At 52.4% G+C, this 18,149-nt stretch overlaps 1 protein-coding gene across 2 annotated transcripts in view; it reads right to left on the bottom strand.

Moving 5' to 3' along the window:
- Positions 1 to 17,891, bottom strand: part of CRMP1 (collapsin response mediator protein 1) — a 72,120-nt gene extending 54,229 nt beyond the window's left edge. Inside the window, exon 1 of one of the 2 annotated variants that reach the window (XM_028848101.2) lies at positions 17,394 to 17,891. In XM_028848101.2, the coding sequence (XP_028703934.1) occupies positions 17,394 to 17,774 (381 nt within the window). In that variant the 5' untranslated portion in view covers positions 17,775 to 17,891. 2 annotated transcript variants of the gene reach the window in all.
- Positions 17,892 to 18,149: the final 258 nt, after the last annotated feature.

Below are 18,149 nucleotides of genomic sequence, written 5' to 3'. Positions count from 1 at the left end.
TCACAAACATTAAGCATTAGGTTGCGCTCTGCTTACAAAAACTAGCCTTTAAAGCTTCAGGCATTTTTATCCATAGAACAAAAAAACAAACAGCAGCAACCGCAGTCAGCCTCAGCTCAGAGGGGAGGTTCTGGATGACAGTGAATTTTCTGCATCACTGTCTATTCCTGAGTGAGGCATTAAACCTCCACGGGTTCTGTTCTCCCTCCTGCAGAGTGGGAATAAATCTGTCATCTCCACCATGAAGGTGGCTGTCAGAAGGCATACAAAATCTATTAAGGTCTAGATTTTAGAAAAAAAAAGAGATGGGATGCTATTCTTATCCAATCAACCTTTATCCAAAAATCACTGGTTTAGCAACCTTGGCTATCTGGAAAATAGCAGAGAACCAAAGCTGTTATTACAGTGACAGAGAAAAGACTGTGGCTCTGTCATCAAGGAGGGGAAAATTGAGCTGAGTTCCAAAATATAAATAGGAGTTCAGAAATCTGGAAAAACTGGGAGAGGAGAAGGGAAACATCCCAGCCAGATAAATATTAGATACAGAGACACCGTCTTCTGAAAGTTCCAGGTACTGTGGGTAGGTGAGGAACAGGTGGGGATTGGTGCTGTCCGCGGTCCTGAATTGACACTGGGCACAGAGACTGAGTTTTCTCCAAACCCTGACGCTGAAGACCCCTCAGCCCCCTGCCACGTCCAACCTTGTAGTTTTTTACTGCTTTTCTTTCTCAGCTTCTTAAAAAAGTCTTGTTTCAAAAATTCTTCTTTTGGCCTTGCAGAGTCAAAATAATCATGATTTATGTTTCCAAATGGACATAGCTGGCTTCAAGTACTTCTCAGTGTTGGTAAATGAAGACCTGACACTACTTCCAATACTTTAATTCTTCCACCCCAGGAAGTTGGGGTGAGGGCAAGCAGCTCCCATGGCCCCCACGTGCTCCACTAGGGCAGTCATTGGAGTCATGAACAGGCGGGTGTCAACATAGGGTCTCAGAGGCCACACAAATTCAGATGAGGTTGCCTGATTCCTCAGTGGGAAGGGCAGGAAAGCTCAGGGTAACTAAAAGACCAGTCTCTTCTGGAAAGATGAGGAAACCCTTTCTTTCCAAAGAGCAAGCAGGGAAATGAGCCTCAAAAAGATCAAGGGAGCCCATTTTGTAGAAATGTGCTTATCCAAGCATTGAATGCAGCGGGAATCGCTTTCTTTTAGAACAAAGGAAATGTCAAGGTGGGTTTTGAAAGTTTTTAGTCCTTTAAAACCACATACTCATGACATTGAGGCTGACATTCGCAATTCAAAACTTCAAGATGATCGGTAGGCATACCCCCCCTGCCACCCCCCACCCCCTGTCGAAAACTGACAGCATGACACCATGGCCCAGCTGGTCCTCAAAATGCCCTGGAATTGCCTGCTAAAAATTCCCTTCGGGGCTTTTATCAAGATATTCATTCACCAGATCTAGATTACAAGCCAGGAATTTATATTATTAACAAACATCCCCAGAAAATTTCAACACAGACCCTCTGTGGCAAGTCCTCACCCAAAGTGGGTGCAGTGCAGCCCCCTGCCCCGCTGACAGTGGGTGTGCTGCTCATGTGACCTGCTTTGGCTGGGGGTGCACCAGTCCGAGCACAAGCTTTAAGGGGCAGGTGGGTTCAGCTCTCCCTGACAGTCCACTCCCCGGCCATGAAAACCACAGGACCCAAGGAATGGCAGCCCCAAAATGACAGGATATGAGGAGCACACCTGACCCCAACAGAAGACTGAAGACAAATCAAGCTGAGCCCTGCTAAGCACCTACCACCCACAAACCCAATGCCACAAATAAATATTTGTTGCTGTAAGGCACAGGGTCTAGGGGGATGTTTGTTAGGTAGCATCATTGCATCAAAGCGAATTAATACATCAGAAAGGTTCTGTGTTGGGAGTCACAGGGTTTGCTGCGTGAGAGGTTTTACAGCTCAAATACGTCAAACTTCCATGGCTTGGTCCCTACCTTGAATAACCAGAGCCTTCTCCTTCAGCAAGCTCTCCGCTCTGGCCTCCCTGAAACAGCAAATGCTGCCATCCCATTCAGCTACACACTCATATTTATTCACAGAAACCATCCATTTGCCTTTGATTTTGCCTCCGGGGACAGCCTGTCAGCCAGTGGCCCTTTGCCACACTATCCAGGCATGCAATCCATGAAGTGGCAACTGGTATAAGCCTGAATCTAATTAACACACATTCGTTCCCCCTCTCATGGATAGGGGACAGTGTGGCTTTCCCCGCTTCATGAATGGAGACACAGGTGGTCCCCATGGACTGCAGGACTTTTTTTTCCCGAGCTTATGCCTGTTTCTATGACAACTGCAGTTATAAGCGCACAATTTCAGGTCCCATTGTACCAGCAGACTTTCAGGGAGCACTCCCTGATGGACTGAATATCTGATTTTAAAACAGCACTCCTCTGTCACAACCCCAAGAGTGGGCCTGCACGCTGCATGGGGAAAGATGATGCTAGCTGCATGTGTGATCGGTGACTTGACCCGTTTCTCTGTGTTCTGGTCTGTGCTTCTTGCTCTATAGAAAGAAATCTGGATAGAACTCCTTTGCCTTAAGAAGTGCACATTCCTTGAACTCATATTAAGGATCAGTTCTGCATTACATGGGTTTTCATTTTTAATTCTTAAATCACCTTAAAAGTGGGAATAAGTATGACAAGTGAGGAAACTCAGAAGTAATTTGCTCAAGGTCACACAGCCAAGAGATGGTACAGCAGCTAGGATTTGAACCGAATTCCACCTGGCACCTATACAGAGACCACCCCACCGCCTCTCGGAGGTGAGACTAGTACAGTGTTCTCTTCAGTGTACCTAGTTGATGCATCTGAGCCTCATTTCCCCCCTCTGTAAAACAGGGACAGGCAGCAACAGACTACACTTATCTGTTCAGTGTTTATCAAGTACATACTCCAGGCCTGGCACCTCCCCTGCCCTCTTGACACGATTATTGTGAATGTGGTCAAAAGTTGTTAAGGCAGATTAAAGGCTTCCGAAAACTGCAAAAGGCTTTCTAGGGGAAAGACATTACATGCAGAGACCTATCACCTAATAAACCTTGCCGATGCCTCCTGGGAGCCAGGTACTTATATTTACTCTCTCACTGCATGCTCGTTTAACAGAGGCGATGTTTGGACATGAATGCAGAGGTCAGACTGCACCTAACAACATGGGTGCAGAGGGCAGACTACCTAGGCTCTTATGTGGCCCCACACCTCCAAACTGTGTCACATGGGTTAGTTCACCTCTCTGTGCTTCTGTTTCCAACAAATGCAGAGGAAAATTTTGAATGTGAAATGAATTAACCCACGGATAGCACTTCACACAGTGCCTTATTTTTTTTTTTTAATCCTTGCAATGTGGGGTAACAGATCTCATTAAAATGCTCAGTTCCATTTTCAGCTTCTGTCTAATCTGTCCCACCCCAAGCCTAACTCTTTTTTAGATCTTGTTGCATCTACTCTGGAACTGTTCTAATACCTACCTGCTGACTTTCACCTCCCAGTGTGCACTTGCCCCCAGTAAGCCCTCGCCCCATCTCCCTGCCACATATCTTGTCCGCTCCATATGATAGGCAGTGACCTTTCTGAAATGCAAATCCAACCGTGCGTCGCCTCTCCTCAAAATCCTTCACCAGCTTGTCCTCGTCTGTAGGACAAAGCACACCTCCTAGGCTCTTCCTGGCCTGAGCCCTGCCCTCTCTTGGCCGCGCCCCACCACATCTATCTATGCACACCACACTCTGCCTCCCTAACTGCACCTTCACAACCTGTACCTTCGTCTATGGCCTCCCTGAAGCATGGATCTCTGGCCACATCTGCTCTGCTCATTGCTTTCCAACTCCTTAGTCACGTGCAGTGTCTTGAGTCCAGGATCACAAGGTCACTCTTTGGAGTTCCCACAACATGAGGCTTGCATCTCTGGTCAGCATTGGTTCATGACACTCATTTTCCAGCTCATTTTAATGTATCTTATTTCCTCCATGAGACTGAAATCCTTGGCATCGGATACGGCAGCTTATTCCCACATAGCTTCTTAGCAGGGTGATCTTTGGCAAGATACTTAATCTCTGTTGGCTTCAGTTTCCTCATCTATAAATGGAACCCATCAAAATACCTACCTCACAAGATTACTTGAAATAATATGTAAAAGCACCCAATACACTGAACACTGGCCTATGAAGTCTAACAATCTATGCCAAATGCTCTAACATTCTATGCCAAATGCTCACGCATTTGAGGACTCAGGAAAAAGCTTTGATTGCTTTTATCAGCATCCCAGAGGAGTTGATGGCCTTAGAAAGCCTTTAAACTAGTTTAAGAGGTCCCCAGTAATTAAAGTTTTATTTGGATTGCTTTTTATTCTGCACATTCAGAAATAAAATATAGCAAAAAAGAAATGAGATCAAAGGAAAGGAAAATGAAAGAAGGTAAAGGAAAACCTAACACCGCATGCAGAAATCATGCTAGAGGAGGAATAAAGAACTGGAGTGGTGTTGGAAAAGAGAAGGTCCTAAGTAATGGAGAAAACATCTTCCAGTGCCTCTAGGAATAGCAGTGTGGAAGAAGAAATTTGGGAAGATTCTGAGAACAAAAGTAGGGCACGAGGCAGAATCCCACTCTACATAAAGAAGAGCTTTCCAACAACAGAGCTGTACAAGAGTAAAGCAGGTTGCCATGTAAAGTGGTAATCTCCCTGTCATTGGAGGTATGCAAAGAGAGCATATTCATAATTTCTGCACTGAGGGGAGAATGGTGGGGGCAAGGGAGAAGCAATAGACAGACAATTTTTCTTCCTCCTTAATTGTACAACACAAAATTTTACATAATTTAGAAGTTTCATTCAACCTTGAGGTTATAGAAATCAAACATTTGCTGAGATGTTATTAGACCTTAAGCCCTAAGGGTTTATGGATATGGTATGATTAAAAAATACATGGCAACATAATTTGGGGGCAGATTCAAAATTTCCTCAAATAGCCACCTTTTTGCCGTATGCAATTCTACATCAGATCCAATGAGTCTTCCCATGGAATTGACGCCAAGTTCCAACACCAGGTCATTATTCAGTCAAGGCCCTGGGGAGAGGCGAAGATGTGCAATGTGATGATCCCGCTTGTGTGTAAAAAGTGCCTTTTGCAAAAGCTTCCTATTCCATGTGAAATGCAGTGAAGCCCATTACTAAACCAGATCTGCCCTCTCCCCATTGTCGAAGCACCACTTCAGAGGCCCCCACACCTTTTCTCTTTGAGCTCCAAACTCCTCATGCCACCTTCTTCTCCTTCTGCATAGTAACTACCTTCATGTTAAATCCACAGATAGGGCCTTGTTAAGGAAGACTAAACGCAGTTGTGGCTGAAACCTCATTCAGCAAGGAAGGCCACAATCTTGGCCCCATTCACTCACTCACACAGTGTGGCATCCCCACTGTGAATCCCCAGTCTTCCTGAGGGGCTCCTGAGGAGAATCAGACAATTTCCCAGTCTTCCAAGTATCCATGGTCAAGTGGAGCAGATAGACGTGAGCAACAAGCCAAAGTTACTGGAATCAAAGTGCTCGCCACCCCCAGCCCAGGAGGAGGGATCCTCTATGGATAATGGGCACAGCTGATACAAAGGCAGAGGGCCACACATGGTGTGCCAGGTCAAGGAGAATGCTCTGGATGCCTGGGACACAGGCCCAGCGAAGGAGTGAGGAACTGCAACCTCATATAGCCACAAACGTTGCTTTCTTCCTTTTAGCTGCTTGCTCTTGTTTTCTAGACCAACTTCTCTATGAAGCATCCAAGATCCCACTCCACTTCCCAAACTACCAACACCAACTCAGAGTTGTTTCTTCTCAGAGCAAAGCTATGATTTGGTCATTACAGCTCTCTAGGGCAATGGTTCTCAACCTTACTGTATTCAGGACATACTTTCAAATCATATAAAATTTTGCAGCATTCTTGAAGGATTAAAGATCTAAAACTACACCAAGTATGTCTGCAACCATCACCATGCCCTCCCACTACCGTGTGACTGTGGCTGTCTTACAGGTCTATAGTAGCTGTGATTACACTTGGTTACTGTTCAGCACCATGGTGCTGTCCACTGCCCTGACCATGTTCTTTTATATGCCCTCAGGGCAAAGTCCTCTGGTGTCCCTCTTCCATGGCAAGAGCTGACTTTTACTTACAGCAAATTAGACTCTATTCAACATCTCTCTGCTTGTGAATACTCAGGGCTCCACCTGCGAGATGCTACAATAATTCATAAACTTGGTTGTAGTAAACATAAATTTTAAATGCTGATCAAAATTTAGCAGTACATCTGCAGAGAATTTTTTTCAGTACACCACTGTGCTCACAGCACACAGGCTGAGAACCACTGGGTGTTGAAATAGCTTGCATTTTTCTGTCTTCTACCAATACCTTTTGTACATGGGCCCCTAATTTCTATCTCTGTCCCCTGCCTCTCACCCTCATTCCAATCTATTCCTTATTGTCCACTGAGACACCTCAATTTGGAGCTTGCTCCCAAATCCAGTTCAACCTAAGAACCAATGGTGGGATTTTTCTCCCAACCCAGTCCCTGTGCTTCCTGACCACCTCATCATCAGCTTCCACAGGTGTGTATTAGCATCTTTCACATGTCAGGACTTTCACATTTAATCCTCACATCTCCTCCAGAAAGACTGACTTTGTGCTTCTCTCCCACTGATTTAGAGCTTGATCATACAACTTGCTTTGGCCAGTACACTATCAGTAGCTGTGAAATATGCTATATTTGAGTACAAGTTCTTAAAGATATTTCAGGTTGCTGCCAATCTCTTATGCTTTTCTTCTCCTTCAGCCTGGGTCTCAAAGTGAGGAGATGCACAGAGCAGACTCACTACCCACCAGTAAACAGGGCAAAGTTCCAGCCAACCCACAGCCCTCATGTAGCATAAGCAAAAAATAAGCGTATATTGTTGAGACCTTAGGTTGTGTGCTATGGAGCAAAGCTAATACACCATCCCACGGTAATAATAATAAGAGCTAACCCACATTGCATTTACTATGTGCAGGCAGTATTTTAAGCATCTTACACATATTAGGTCATTTAATTCTATGGGGAAAAATCTTAGGAAATATCATTCTGATTTCCAAACATAAATCTGTACGGAGAAAATTGATGCATAGAAAGAATAAGTGACTTGTCCCAATTACACAGCTAGTAAGTAAAACAGCCAGGATTCAAAGCCAGATAGTCTGAGTTCAGAATCCACATTCCTACAAGCTGCTTTCATAGTACCAGCCTCTTACCTCAAGAACTTCCAGTGTCTTCCTATTAACCATGGAAGAAGATCAGAGTGGCCTAGAACTTGGAACTGAATTATCTAATCCAACTCTCCCTGTCAAGAAAAGGAATCTGAGGCCCAAGGAGAGAAAGTGACTTGGTCAACATCAAATAACCCATTCACATCTGAGACACACTTAGAACCCACGTCTTATTTCCATCCCCTTGGGTGCATTCTGCCTGATTTCCAAAACCTTACAGAATCCCCCCATAGCCCCACCCATTCACATGTATTTCCAGTTCTGCATCCTCTGATTCAGTTGTGTGAAATATTCCACCCACCTTGCATGCCCTTCCCTTCCCTCCACCAATCAAGTCCCTTAACACCTGGCTGATGTCATCCTCCAAACCCCAAGAAGCCACCTCTCATTCCTTCTGCCAGGGCTGAATCATCTCTTCTCTGAATTCCTCTGACACCTGTGCCCTGTTCCGCAGCCTGCCTCCCTCCCTCCCTCCCTTCCTCTTCCTCTCCCTCCCTTCCTTCCTTTCTTTCTCTTTCTTTCTTCTTCTTCTTCTTTTTTTTTTTTTTTTTTGAGACAGTCTTGTTCTGTCACCCAGGCTGGAGTGCAGTGGCATGATCTCAGCTCACTGCAACCTCTGCCTTCCAGGTTCAAGCAATTCTCCTGCCTCAGCCTCCCGAGTAGCTGGGATTGCAGGTGCTCACCACCATGCCCAGCTAATTTTTGTATTTTTAGTAGAGACAGCGTTTCACCATGTTGGCCAGGCTGGTCTCAAACTCTTGACCTTAAGTGATCTGCCCACCTTGGCCTCCCAAAGTGCTGGAATTACAGGCACCCTTCAGTCTTTCTTAAGTTGTTTTATGTGCATGCACTTTGTTACTTAGATGGCAAGATCATTAAAATCAGGGACCCACACACACACACACATGCTTTCTCACCACACCTGCTGGTTAGCTACCATTCTGAATTTTCATTTCCTCAAAGACACAGCCTGAGTTTTCAGAACGGAGCTATGACCTGTTAAACATTTACTATGTGCCATGCACACTCATGTACGTTGTATTGTGTGTGCTCCATGTATTCAGTCTTGGCCATGTTCATTAGAATAAATGGGCATTCAGCGTTAAGGTGGCATAGTTATGTCACTTTCACTTTTATATCCCCTCTGAGACATTTTTAAGAACTTGATTTAAACAAAATAATGTTTTCCCTAAAAATGGTCCACCTCTCCCTCTCTGATCATGACCTTGACATCATGAAGGGTGTTTGCTTCTCTGCCCTGGATGACAGACGCTCAGAGTCAGTAGTGGATGACTAATCATGGCCACTCCAGTGTCCTCATCACTGGCACATTTGTTCTGTCCTTCCTTGATCCTCAGTCCTGCTATTCGACTTCCATCTGATTTCACCATAGGCATGACAAATCACTGTGGACATCTCAAATCCTTTATGCAAAAAGGCAGGGAATAAACTGGGTATCCATAGATAGGCTGAATGTCACCCTTGAGAAAAAGCATAATAGGCCTCACACGTTTTTTGTGTACTTGCAAATTAGAGCAACTATTCAGCCTGATGTGATTTTTACTTGATCTTTCTTTTCTGGTCATCTTCACTGTTTTATCAAACACACACACACACCCACACACAAACACATTTACACACCAAAGGCATACACTTACATTTACATACAGACACACACTGGCACTCACACACACAACTATGCACACACACACACACACACACACAGAGGCAGTGGCTTTCCTAGCATGCAGACCAGCCCATCTACCCTCCCTGCTTGAACGTAAGCTCTCCTTCCTCCACTGGCCAATGAAGAACGTTTACAAGCCTCTGAATCTCTCTGAGCCTCAGTTTACTCTTTGGAAAAGAGGGGTGATCTACCTAGGCTGCCTTTCTCACAGTACGATGCATAGAACTAGGTGAGAGGTATTGGCAATTGTGCCGAATGCTTGGACTAGAGCAAAAACACATGGGATCGGTACTCATGAAGCTTCATTTTTAACAATACTCTGTAATCATTATGGGACACTCCTTACTCCTCTCACAGCTGAGCAGGCCTCCCCTCTTCCGTGGCTCTATTAACAGCCAACAGCTTCTGCAGGGCTAGGAAGCCATGTGCCTTTGTTTGCTCAGAGCCACACCCAGGATGCTCTACTCACTGCAGTGGGCACAAGAAGCCGCTTCAGCTAAGTTAATCCCCAACTGTGCCATTCATTAAAAGAAAAAAAAAAGCCACGCATGAAAGAGAGCTTTATAAATATTTCAAACAGTCCTTGCGGGCAGGAGCTAAGTATTTCCGCTTTTTCGCTCTTCCATCTCTAACCGGCTACTATATTATCTCAGAAAAAGGCTGAGATGGAAAAAAGAGGAAGAAACCACCATCATCGTCAACATGAGCAGACCGAATAGCCTCCTTGCCTTTGCCCATGCTGTGCCCCTGCCTGTGATGCCCCTTCACCTCCCCCACTCTAGTTCCCACCTCTCCAGTCTCTGAACTCATTGGCAGAGCTACACCCTTATCCCCACTGTGCAGATGAGACAGCTGAGGCTCAGAGGGGCACGGGATGGTTCAGCAACAAGCAGGTGGGGACCTGGGGATGAAGCTGAGAGCTATGCCTGCTACCCCAGCACTTCTTCCCATGAACCACACTTGATCCTTTCTAAGCCCCCAGGCCTCTCCACAGGCCACACACCCTCGCTATCAGAAACATCTCATCTGCCTTCATGATTTGATCTAACTATGCAGAGGTTGCCCTGGGAAGCAGAGGGTGGGCTCTCCCAATGCCGTCTTTCCTTCAGTTTCTCCAGCACACCAACTCCTTTGCCTCTGGGGCCCCACGGGCTACACGAAGAACCCCTCCCTCCTCCTGTGCCCTCTGCCTCCCCTAGGACCAGGCTGAGTGTCCCTGCTGGGGCCTCCTTTGCCCCTCCGTGTGATACCTTTAACACTTCACTACCATTTCAGGCTGAAATGTCAGCCTTGGCTAAGCTCTAGAAGGACCAGGGCAAACCCATTCATCTCTTTCCCACTGTTCCTTGCACCCAGCACTGTGCCTGGCATGGCAGTCATTTGACAAACCCAGTCATTTGACAAACCCATTAACAGCCAATGGGTTTGCATTAACTTGTCAAATGACTACTATGGAACAGGTTAAGGTGCAGCCATTTGAAAAGCCACAGTGCTCACCCATTTGTTACATGGCATTTAAGGCAGGGATCTGGTTCCTGTCACAACATGTGTATGTGTGTTATTAGCAAAAGGTCTTCAGGAAGATGAAAGGCCCTACCGTGAAGCCCCATAGAAGTGGATCTTCTCTGATTTGTTGAAGGTTTTGATTTGTTTAACATCACAAACCCTTCTGGCTGATGTGAGCCAAATGAACACAAATGATCCTCATCAAGTCCCTCTTTCCCAGGAACTAAGCAGAACTTACAGCCTCTCTCCTTCCCATGCTCATTGAAACCAGAGGCTGCTGGAACCACTCATTTGATTTCTCTTTACATAGAAGTTGACTAATTGTTTCACATGAAGAACTAAAGCAGCAAGACCTGTCAGCAGATCTGAAGCCCTTATCATGCACCTAGCACACTAAACGCTTTGGCAGGGTCACCTAGGATGTTCAGGAGTCCTGTGAAGGGGCCTACATTGTACAGCAGAGCACTGAGGTTCAGAGGCATCGGACACCCAGCTCCATCGGCTGGAAAAGCCAAGGCATCTCCACTCCAGAGGGTGAGAGCCAGTAGGCCCGGTGACCACTTCAGCTTAGCAGACTGGGACTGCACACCTTCTAAGGGAGCATCCCACAGACCTGCCTTGCAGGCCATCCTGTTAGGTTTCCACCTTGGAGACTGGGGACCTGAGAGCAGCAAAGACCTGCTGTGGGCACACAGCCTCAAACCCAGAGCTCCTAACTCCTGAGTCACTGCATCACCCCTGACCCCATCACCTGCCTCAGTTCCCTTGGGAGGCAGGGTTAGAGGGTCCCAAGGCAGGGACTTGCTCAAATATCACCTGCCTTCTTCTCACATTGACCAGGAGGGAGCAACCATACCTCTTCTGGTGATTCTCGACCAACTACAGTGTTTACAAATGGGCCACCTACACCTCTATGTCTCAGAGGGCAGAGCTGAGGGACGGAGAAGAGGTGGTGACCACCTCTGGATGGGGGCTTGGCAGAGGCCTGCTGGCAACAGCTGAGGCTGGGCCCAGGAGGAATTTTCTAACTCAAGACTCGGCCCAGAGCTGGGGCGGATGCAGAACAGTGCCGGGGACGCAGGGGGCCTGGGTTCCCTCCTGACCCTCTGGTGGAGGCCCTCAGCCCATGCTTCAGCCTCAGAGAGCTTTACATGGATAATGCCACCCGCAAAGCCTTGCTGCCCCGATTCAAAGAAATAGGCCTGCAATACAGGACAGGCCACTGGCAGGTGAGTGGAAGTGTCAAATCCCTCTGCCTACCCAAGGCTGCCCTCTGGCAGGTGCCCTGCGACTGTCCAGGAGCCTGAATTTTGCATAAATGAGCAGGCTCAGTCTCCAGTAGTCAAACCTCAGGAGTTACCCTGGAAGATTCCACCACGCCCAGAATCCCGCCTCCAGGCCCCGGGCTGCTCCTGCATACATGGGCTCCAGTGGTCCACATCCCTCAGGAACAGTCAGGCTCCACCTTGATGCCAGACAGGAACTGGCGCGGAGGGCCAGCTCCTGACCGCTGCGCCCTCAGCTCCCCACCCCGAGACAAAGCGTAAAGACGGGGGTTCCTTTGTTTCCGGCCACACCCAGGGACGCAGCCCTGCTGTTCTGCCTCCACTACCATCCCCACCCTCTTGCGGCCCAGCGTCAGCAGCATTAACCCTTCCCGGGCCGCAGCCGCCAGCGTCACCCCATTAGGTTATTTTTAGCTGCGGGGAGAGGTGGACCCAGCTTCCATCATGGCGCTGTCCCTAGGTCCCGACTTCCACTCCATCAGTAGGGGCGGGGAGCGGGGAGCGCTGGTCTTTTCCCTCCTCTGGCGGGGGAGGTACCCGGTTGTGAGGTGCATGGGCCGGACGGTGCGGGGCCGAGCGAGGGAGGCTCAGTTCGCCCTCCCACCCCCGCGCGAGGCCTGCGGGGAGGGGGTTCGGACCCCGCCCCTCCCTCTTTTGTTCGGCTCCGCATCCTCCCTGTCCACGCCATCCTCTGGCACATCCCGTGGGGGGAGGGGGCGGCAAGCCCGCGGGGAGAGGGACTCCCAGCTCCAGCCCCGCCCCGCCACACGGGGCTCCCCCACCCCCATTGTCCCCAGAGGCTGGGGGAGGGGGCTGAAATGCCGAGACCGGCCCCGCCCCACCCGCGGCGACGCAGGAGGCCTCGGGGGCCGCCCCTGCAGGCGCCCCACGGATCTGGACCCTGCCGGGTGCCCACCCCCAGCCCACGAAGGCCAGAGTGGGGCAGCGGGGGCGGAGGCCGCTTACCGTGATGTGCGGGATGCTCTTCTTGCCCTGGTACGACATGGCCCCCTCTGGCGCCCTCGGCCCGGCCGCTGACCTGCGGGGCTGTCTGACTCGGTCCGGCGCTCTCGGCCTCGCTCCCCGCGGGCGCGCTGACAAAGGCCCGGGAGGGATGGAGAGAGGGACGGAGGCTTGGCGCCCGTGGATGCCCACGCGCGGCTGCCCAGGCTGCTCGGCCCGCCCGCCGCCGCTCCGGCTGCCAGCACCGCCCGGCTCGGCGAGGAGGGCGGGAGAAGGAGGAGGGAGAGGCGAGGGCGGGAGGAGGGGGCTGCAGACAGCTCCTCCCGGCGGCGCGGAGCGGAGCCCGATTCGCCCCTCTCGGCTCGAACCAGGAAGCGCTTCCCTTCCGATCTCCCACTCCGCCCCCGCCCCCCACCCGCCCAGCCCCGCCGACCCCCGCCCGGCGCACACGCCCTTGGCGGGCCCTGGCCTCGCTCTCGCGATCTAGAGAGTCTGGTTTTCAGGGCTTGTTTAAAAGAAAACGACGGCGCGGTCAGGGCCCGCTGGCGGTGCCACAGGTGTGCGGCCTCCCCGGAACATCTGCGGGGGTGTGGGGGGAGGGAGTGTGGGACTCGGGCCAAGGACCGGCCCAAGCTGCTGGGAACGTTCTTGGCCCTCCAGGATCGCGCCCAACGACCGCTCCCCTCTTGCCTCTCCTTCCATAGCCTCCGTTTGTCCTTTCCGAGTGCCTCTCCCTGAATGCACCAAGCAATTTTTCCATCTCGGACCCCAAGCCTTTATTCACGCTGTACCCTCTCCCTGAATAGTCTTCCCCAGACAAAAGGCTGCCCACTCCCCTAGACCCATCTCCACTGCCTTCCCCACCGCGAAGCCTCTCCCTGACACCCTCTCCAACTTAGCATTGAACCAGCCTTCCCTGGGGGCCTCTAAGGTGGAATCTCCGTAACTGGCAGAGGTAACAGCAGGGACAGAAGAGTCCGGCCTTAATTAATGCTGACCTGTTCTACTCCAACAGCAGCTCCCTCACCACACAGCAGCCTGGCATTGGGGTTGTAGCAGGACGAGCTGCAGACATAACTCCTCAGACACCTGATTAAAGAAGGAAGTGGTTTATTCGTCAAGGAGCATTGGCAGATTCGCGTCTTAAGAGCCGAGCTCCCGGCCGAATAAAAAACCACTTCCTTCTTTAATCCGGTGTCTGAGGAGTTTTGTCTGCGGCTGGTCCTGCTACAGGGCCACCAGGTCACCCCGCAGAATTGCCTCCAAGACAGCAGGTGTTTGGAGGGCTGGGCCACTGGCACCAAGGTCTCCACAGCCCTGGGGACAAGCTGGGAGTCAGGAGGATTAGGGTGCTCCTGCCTCCCAGCAGTGTGGACACCAGCCCCGGGGTCCATGATCCAGATGTTGCTCCAGAGGGAGGTGGGCAGGAAGCCAGGTCACAGCTTGACAAGGTTCATAACAGCAGAGGGGAAAAGATGAAAGATGGAGGAAAAGGGGGAGTCCCAGCCAGCCCCCACCTCACTGAACAGGTGCCCCAAGTCCCCAGGCAGAATAAAACACCAACCTTATCCACCACTTCGCTGTTCATTTTCTGCATGCGAAATCCAACCCCACAGGTCCTATGAAATAACTCATCTTTTCTGCTTCCAAGTTGTCATCCAGAGCGAGGGTGGCCAAGTCTATGATACAGCTCCACCAGCACCCTGGTTGGGGGTTGGGGCCCTGACCTCCACCATCCCAGAGGCCATTCCCCTAATCCAGGGCAGGAGGCCAGAGACACCTGGGCCTTAAAATAGAGGTGAGGTTTTAGCTTCACAGATAAGCCAGCTCAGTATCCCCAGGAACACTAGGCATAATTTTCCCATTTTACAGATAGGAAATTGAGGCTTACAGAGGTAAAATGATGTACCCCAGGTGCAAAACATATTAGCTGCAGCAAAGCAGCATGGAGAAGCCAGGTTTCCCCACACTGTTTACAACTCATTTCCCTCCACGCATTCATGCATTCCTGGCTCTCAGCGAGGCCTAAAATCTTTGTCAATGACCGCAAATTGCAGGTGGGGACACTGTCCCTCCCCAAATCCTACATTCCCTTCCTTGGAGTTGTTAAGTCCTAGGTTCCACGTACCAGGGAGTTCCCTGGGGTCAGTCTGGAGATTTGAGCAGAAAGCCCCCAGAGCAAGGGACAAGACCACGTGCGTATCAGGGGGAGGAGCATCCGCCTGCCACTGGCCAAACAGATCGCTGCTCCCAAGCAGATTTCGCCGGTACAAAGCGCCGCAGACGCTCAGCCTCCAGCAGCGGCAATCGTTGCGCCTGCGCCGCAGAAACCCCTCCTGCAGCCCAGGGAGAAGCCATGTGGGCGGGGGGGAAGGGCCGGGGCACCCGTTGCAAATCCCTGGAGCGGTGAGGCCCGCCCCGGAACCTGAGCCCGCTGTAACCCAAGCCTCAAGGCTACTCTGCCAGCAGAAAGTAAAACCCTCCCTCCGTGGAGATCGGGAGCCCCTGAGTTCCACAGTCGCGAAGCTCGAGTGCTGTCGGAGCCCTGGGCGCGCCAGAGCGGCTGCCTTTTGTCCGGTCCCTGAGAAGCCATGGAGAAAGGCAGAAGGGGCCACATGGAGAAGAGGAAGGAATAGGGGAGAGGAACCGGAGAGGTGAAGCGAACAGCGTCTCCAAGCGTCAGGGCGCAGCTGTGGGGCTGGCCCAGCCTGCGCCCTCGGGGTGATGCTAGCGTTGGTGACATTGACCGCAGCTCCAGAGGAACTCTCCTTGGGACAGCTACGGGCAGTGCACAAAGCGCCCTCGCCTCTCTGGTACCCCACCACGCTTTGAAGAAGGCCAGGAGAAGACGGCCACCCCCATCTGACAGATGGAGAAGCTGAGGCTCAACAGAGCAAAGCGCCTTGGCTGGAAACCCGGGTTCCCTGGTGCTGGTCCGGCTTCTCCGCCCGCGACCGAGAAGCCTCCCCATTGGCCTCGGGGGTTTGGATCCCAAGAGAGGTCGGAACACCAGGGAAGGTAGTGGATGGGGGAGATAAAGAAGGGATGGGGGAAGAGGAGGCTGGACTCTCGCACCATCTCCCTTTCTGACCACCCCCACCACCATACACACACACACACACACACACACACACACACAGACTCTCGCACCATCTCCCTTTCTGACCACCCCCACCACCATACACACACACACACACACACACACACACACACACACACACACACCCTTGCTGTTGGACCTCTCCCTCGCGAGGCGCCGACTTCAGGACCACGGAGAGCTCTGGAGCTGCAGAAAGCCCGCCCGGGAAGGGATGGGGCCCGAAGAGGCCCACCACCGTATCTACCAGCCCCCTGCTCCTATTCCTCCAGGAAGCCCTCCCAGATATCTGCCCCGATCAAGTTCTGCTTCCCTCCAGGCTCACTCTGGGTCACTCACAGCATTTAAGAGGGGAAGGTTTAATTAAAATGATAATGATTGTAATAAAAGTCAACAACAAACATTTATTGAATGCTCACTACCTACGGGCATTAACTGATTTAATTATCACAATGAATCCGTCGCTCACCCTAACCTGGGAACTTCTGGAGGGTGGGGCCAGGTTGCTGAGCCAGGGACCTAGCGCCTACCCTGGGCCCGGCACCTAGCAGTGCTCCGGCTTCCAGGTCTGGACCAATTCGAAAACTCCCTAGCCCTGGGGTGCTTCAACTTCCGTTTTTCCGGCACCTGACCCTGGATCTTGTCGGTCCAACCAAAGGCTATGCCATGCATCGACCCTTCTTCCCCCAGTTCCCTGGTGACCCCCAGCTCAAGAAAGAATACACACAGGGCCCAAGCCCTAGCGTTCCCTCTCCCTGATCCTCCCGGCCCCATGCTCAGGTCTAGGAGGCTAGAGATCCCGGTTCAAATCCCAGCTCTACCTCCACCTTGCTCTGTGAAGCAGGCACATTGGTGTGTGCTGTGGAGCTCAGGAGTGCCCCTTGAATATATTGACGCTTGAGGACAGGGGTTTACGGCTCCAACTGCCCGACGACCTAAATCCTTAGTCAAATCCTTCCCCCCAGCAAGCATGAGGGGAGCACTCGGGAAAAAGCTCCTTCCAGCTTGAAGCTGTGTGCCCGCAGGCGACTCGCGGAACCTCTCCTGGGGCTGGCACACAGTGGGTGCTCTATAATTACTACCGAGTGAGTGGACGGATGAATGGACCAACGCGGAACGGAGCTCCAGTTCTTTTCACAAAATAGAATGAGGGGTCTGGGTTAGATTCATCTCAGAGGTTCCTTCGCGTTTTAAGCGTCCATGCGGTGGCTTTAGCCAACTTACTTCCCCTCTCAGAACCTCGCTCTCCCTTTCTGCAGAAAAGGAGCCCGGACTGGACCCGGGCGATCCCTTCCGAGTCTCACGGACCACGCCGGCCAGCCCTGACCCAGTCGCCCCAGCTCTAGGAACCTCTTGCATGATGAGGTGGGGGAGGGGCCGCGCCGTGGCTCTCCCCAGCCTGGCGGCAGCTGCCCCAACACCCGAAGCGCAGGCATGGCCCTCGGGCGCCCCATGCCCTGGGTCCTCCCGGGCCCCGCCCCCCTCGTCCGGCCCGCGCGCGCCCCGAGGGTACCTGGCCATTGTCCCGGCCGAGGGGCAGGTGGCGGGGCGCGGGGCAGCGGATGCGCAGCGCCGGCGGCCGCTCGTCGCGCTCTCCGGGAGAGCTGACCGCGGAGCCCGAGGGCTCGCTCACGTCGCTGTTGGTGTCCTCGCTGCCGCCCGGCCCTGGCAGGCCGACCGCGTCGGGCCGGCCAGCGCTGCGCGGCGTGCGGGCCGAGCCGCGGCGGCCCACGCTGTAGGCGTCGAAGTCGATGGTCTTGTTCTCGTAGGCGCCCTCCACCGCGGCGAACATGCCGCCGTACTTCTGGCGCGGGGTCTGCGCCGCGCTACCCGGTCTCGCCAGGTACACGGGCAGGTCATCCTCCGTGTTCCACGCACGCCGCCGGTCCGCCATACCCGTCCAAGGCCGGCCACCCGCCGCGCTCCCACCCGCCCGCCCGCGGCCCTGGCCACCGCCGTGCCCCGCGCTCCGCGCCTCGGTGCGGGCCCGCGGCGGCCCCGGCGCGACTGCGGCCCGGGGAGGGGAGAGGCGGGGCGGGGCGCGCGCCGGGGCGGGACTGGGGCGGGGCCTCCGGGCGGCTGCGGGCTAGCGGCGCGGCCAGCTACAAAGGACCGGGAGGCGGGGACCGCGGCTGGGGCGGGGAGGGATGGTGACGCGCCCGAACCGCAGCGCGGAGGGCGGGCCGAAGCACCGCAGTGCCCTCGCCGCACCCCCATTCTCCGCCCCCAGGCGGAGCGCAGGGCGCGAGGAGAGCGTGGGGCAGGAGCC

This window comes from Macaca mulatta, chromosome 5, assembly GCF_049350105.2.
Source record: "Macaca mulatta isolate MMU2019108-1 chromosome 5, T2T-MMU8v2.0, whole genome shotgun sequence".
Taxonomy (NCBI): domain Eukaryota; kingdom Metazoa; phylum Chordata; class Mammalia; order Primates; family Cercopithecidae; genus Macaca; species Macaca mulatta.
This window is presented reverse-complemented; position numbering and strand designations above follow the sequence as displayed.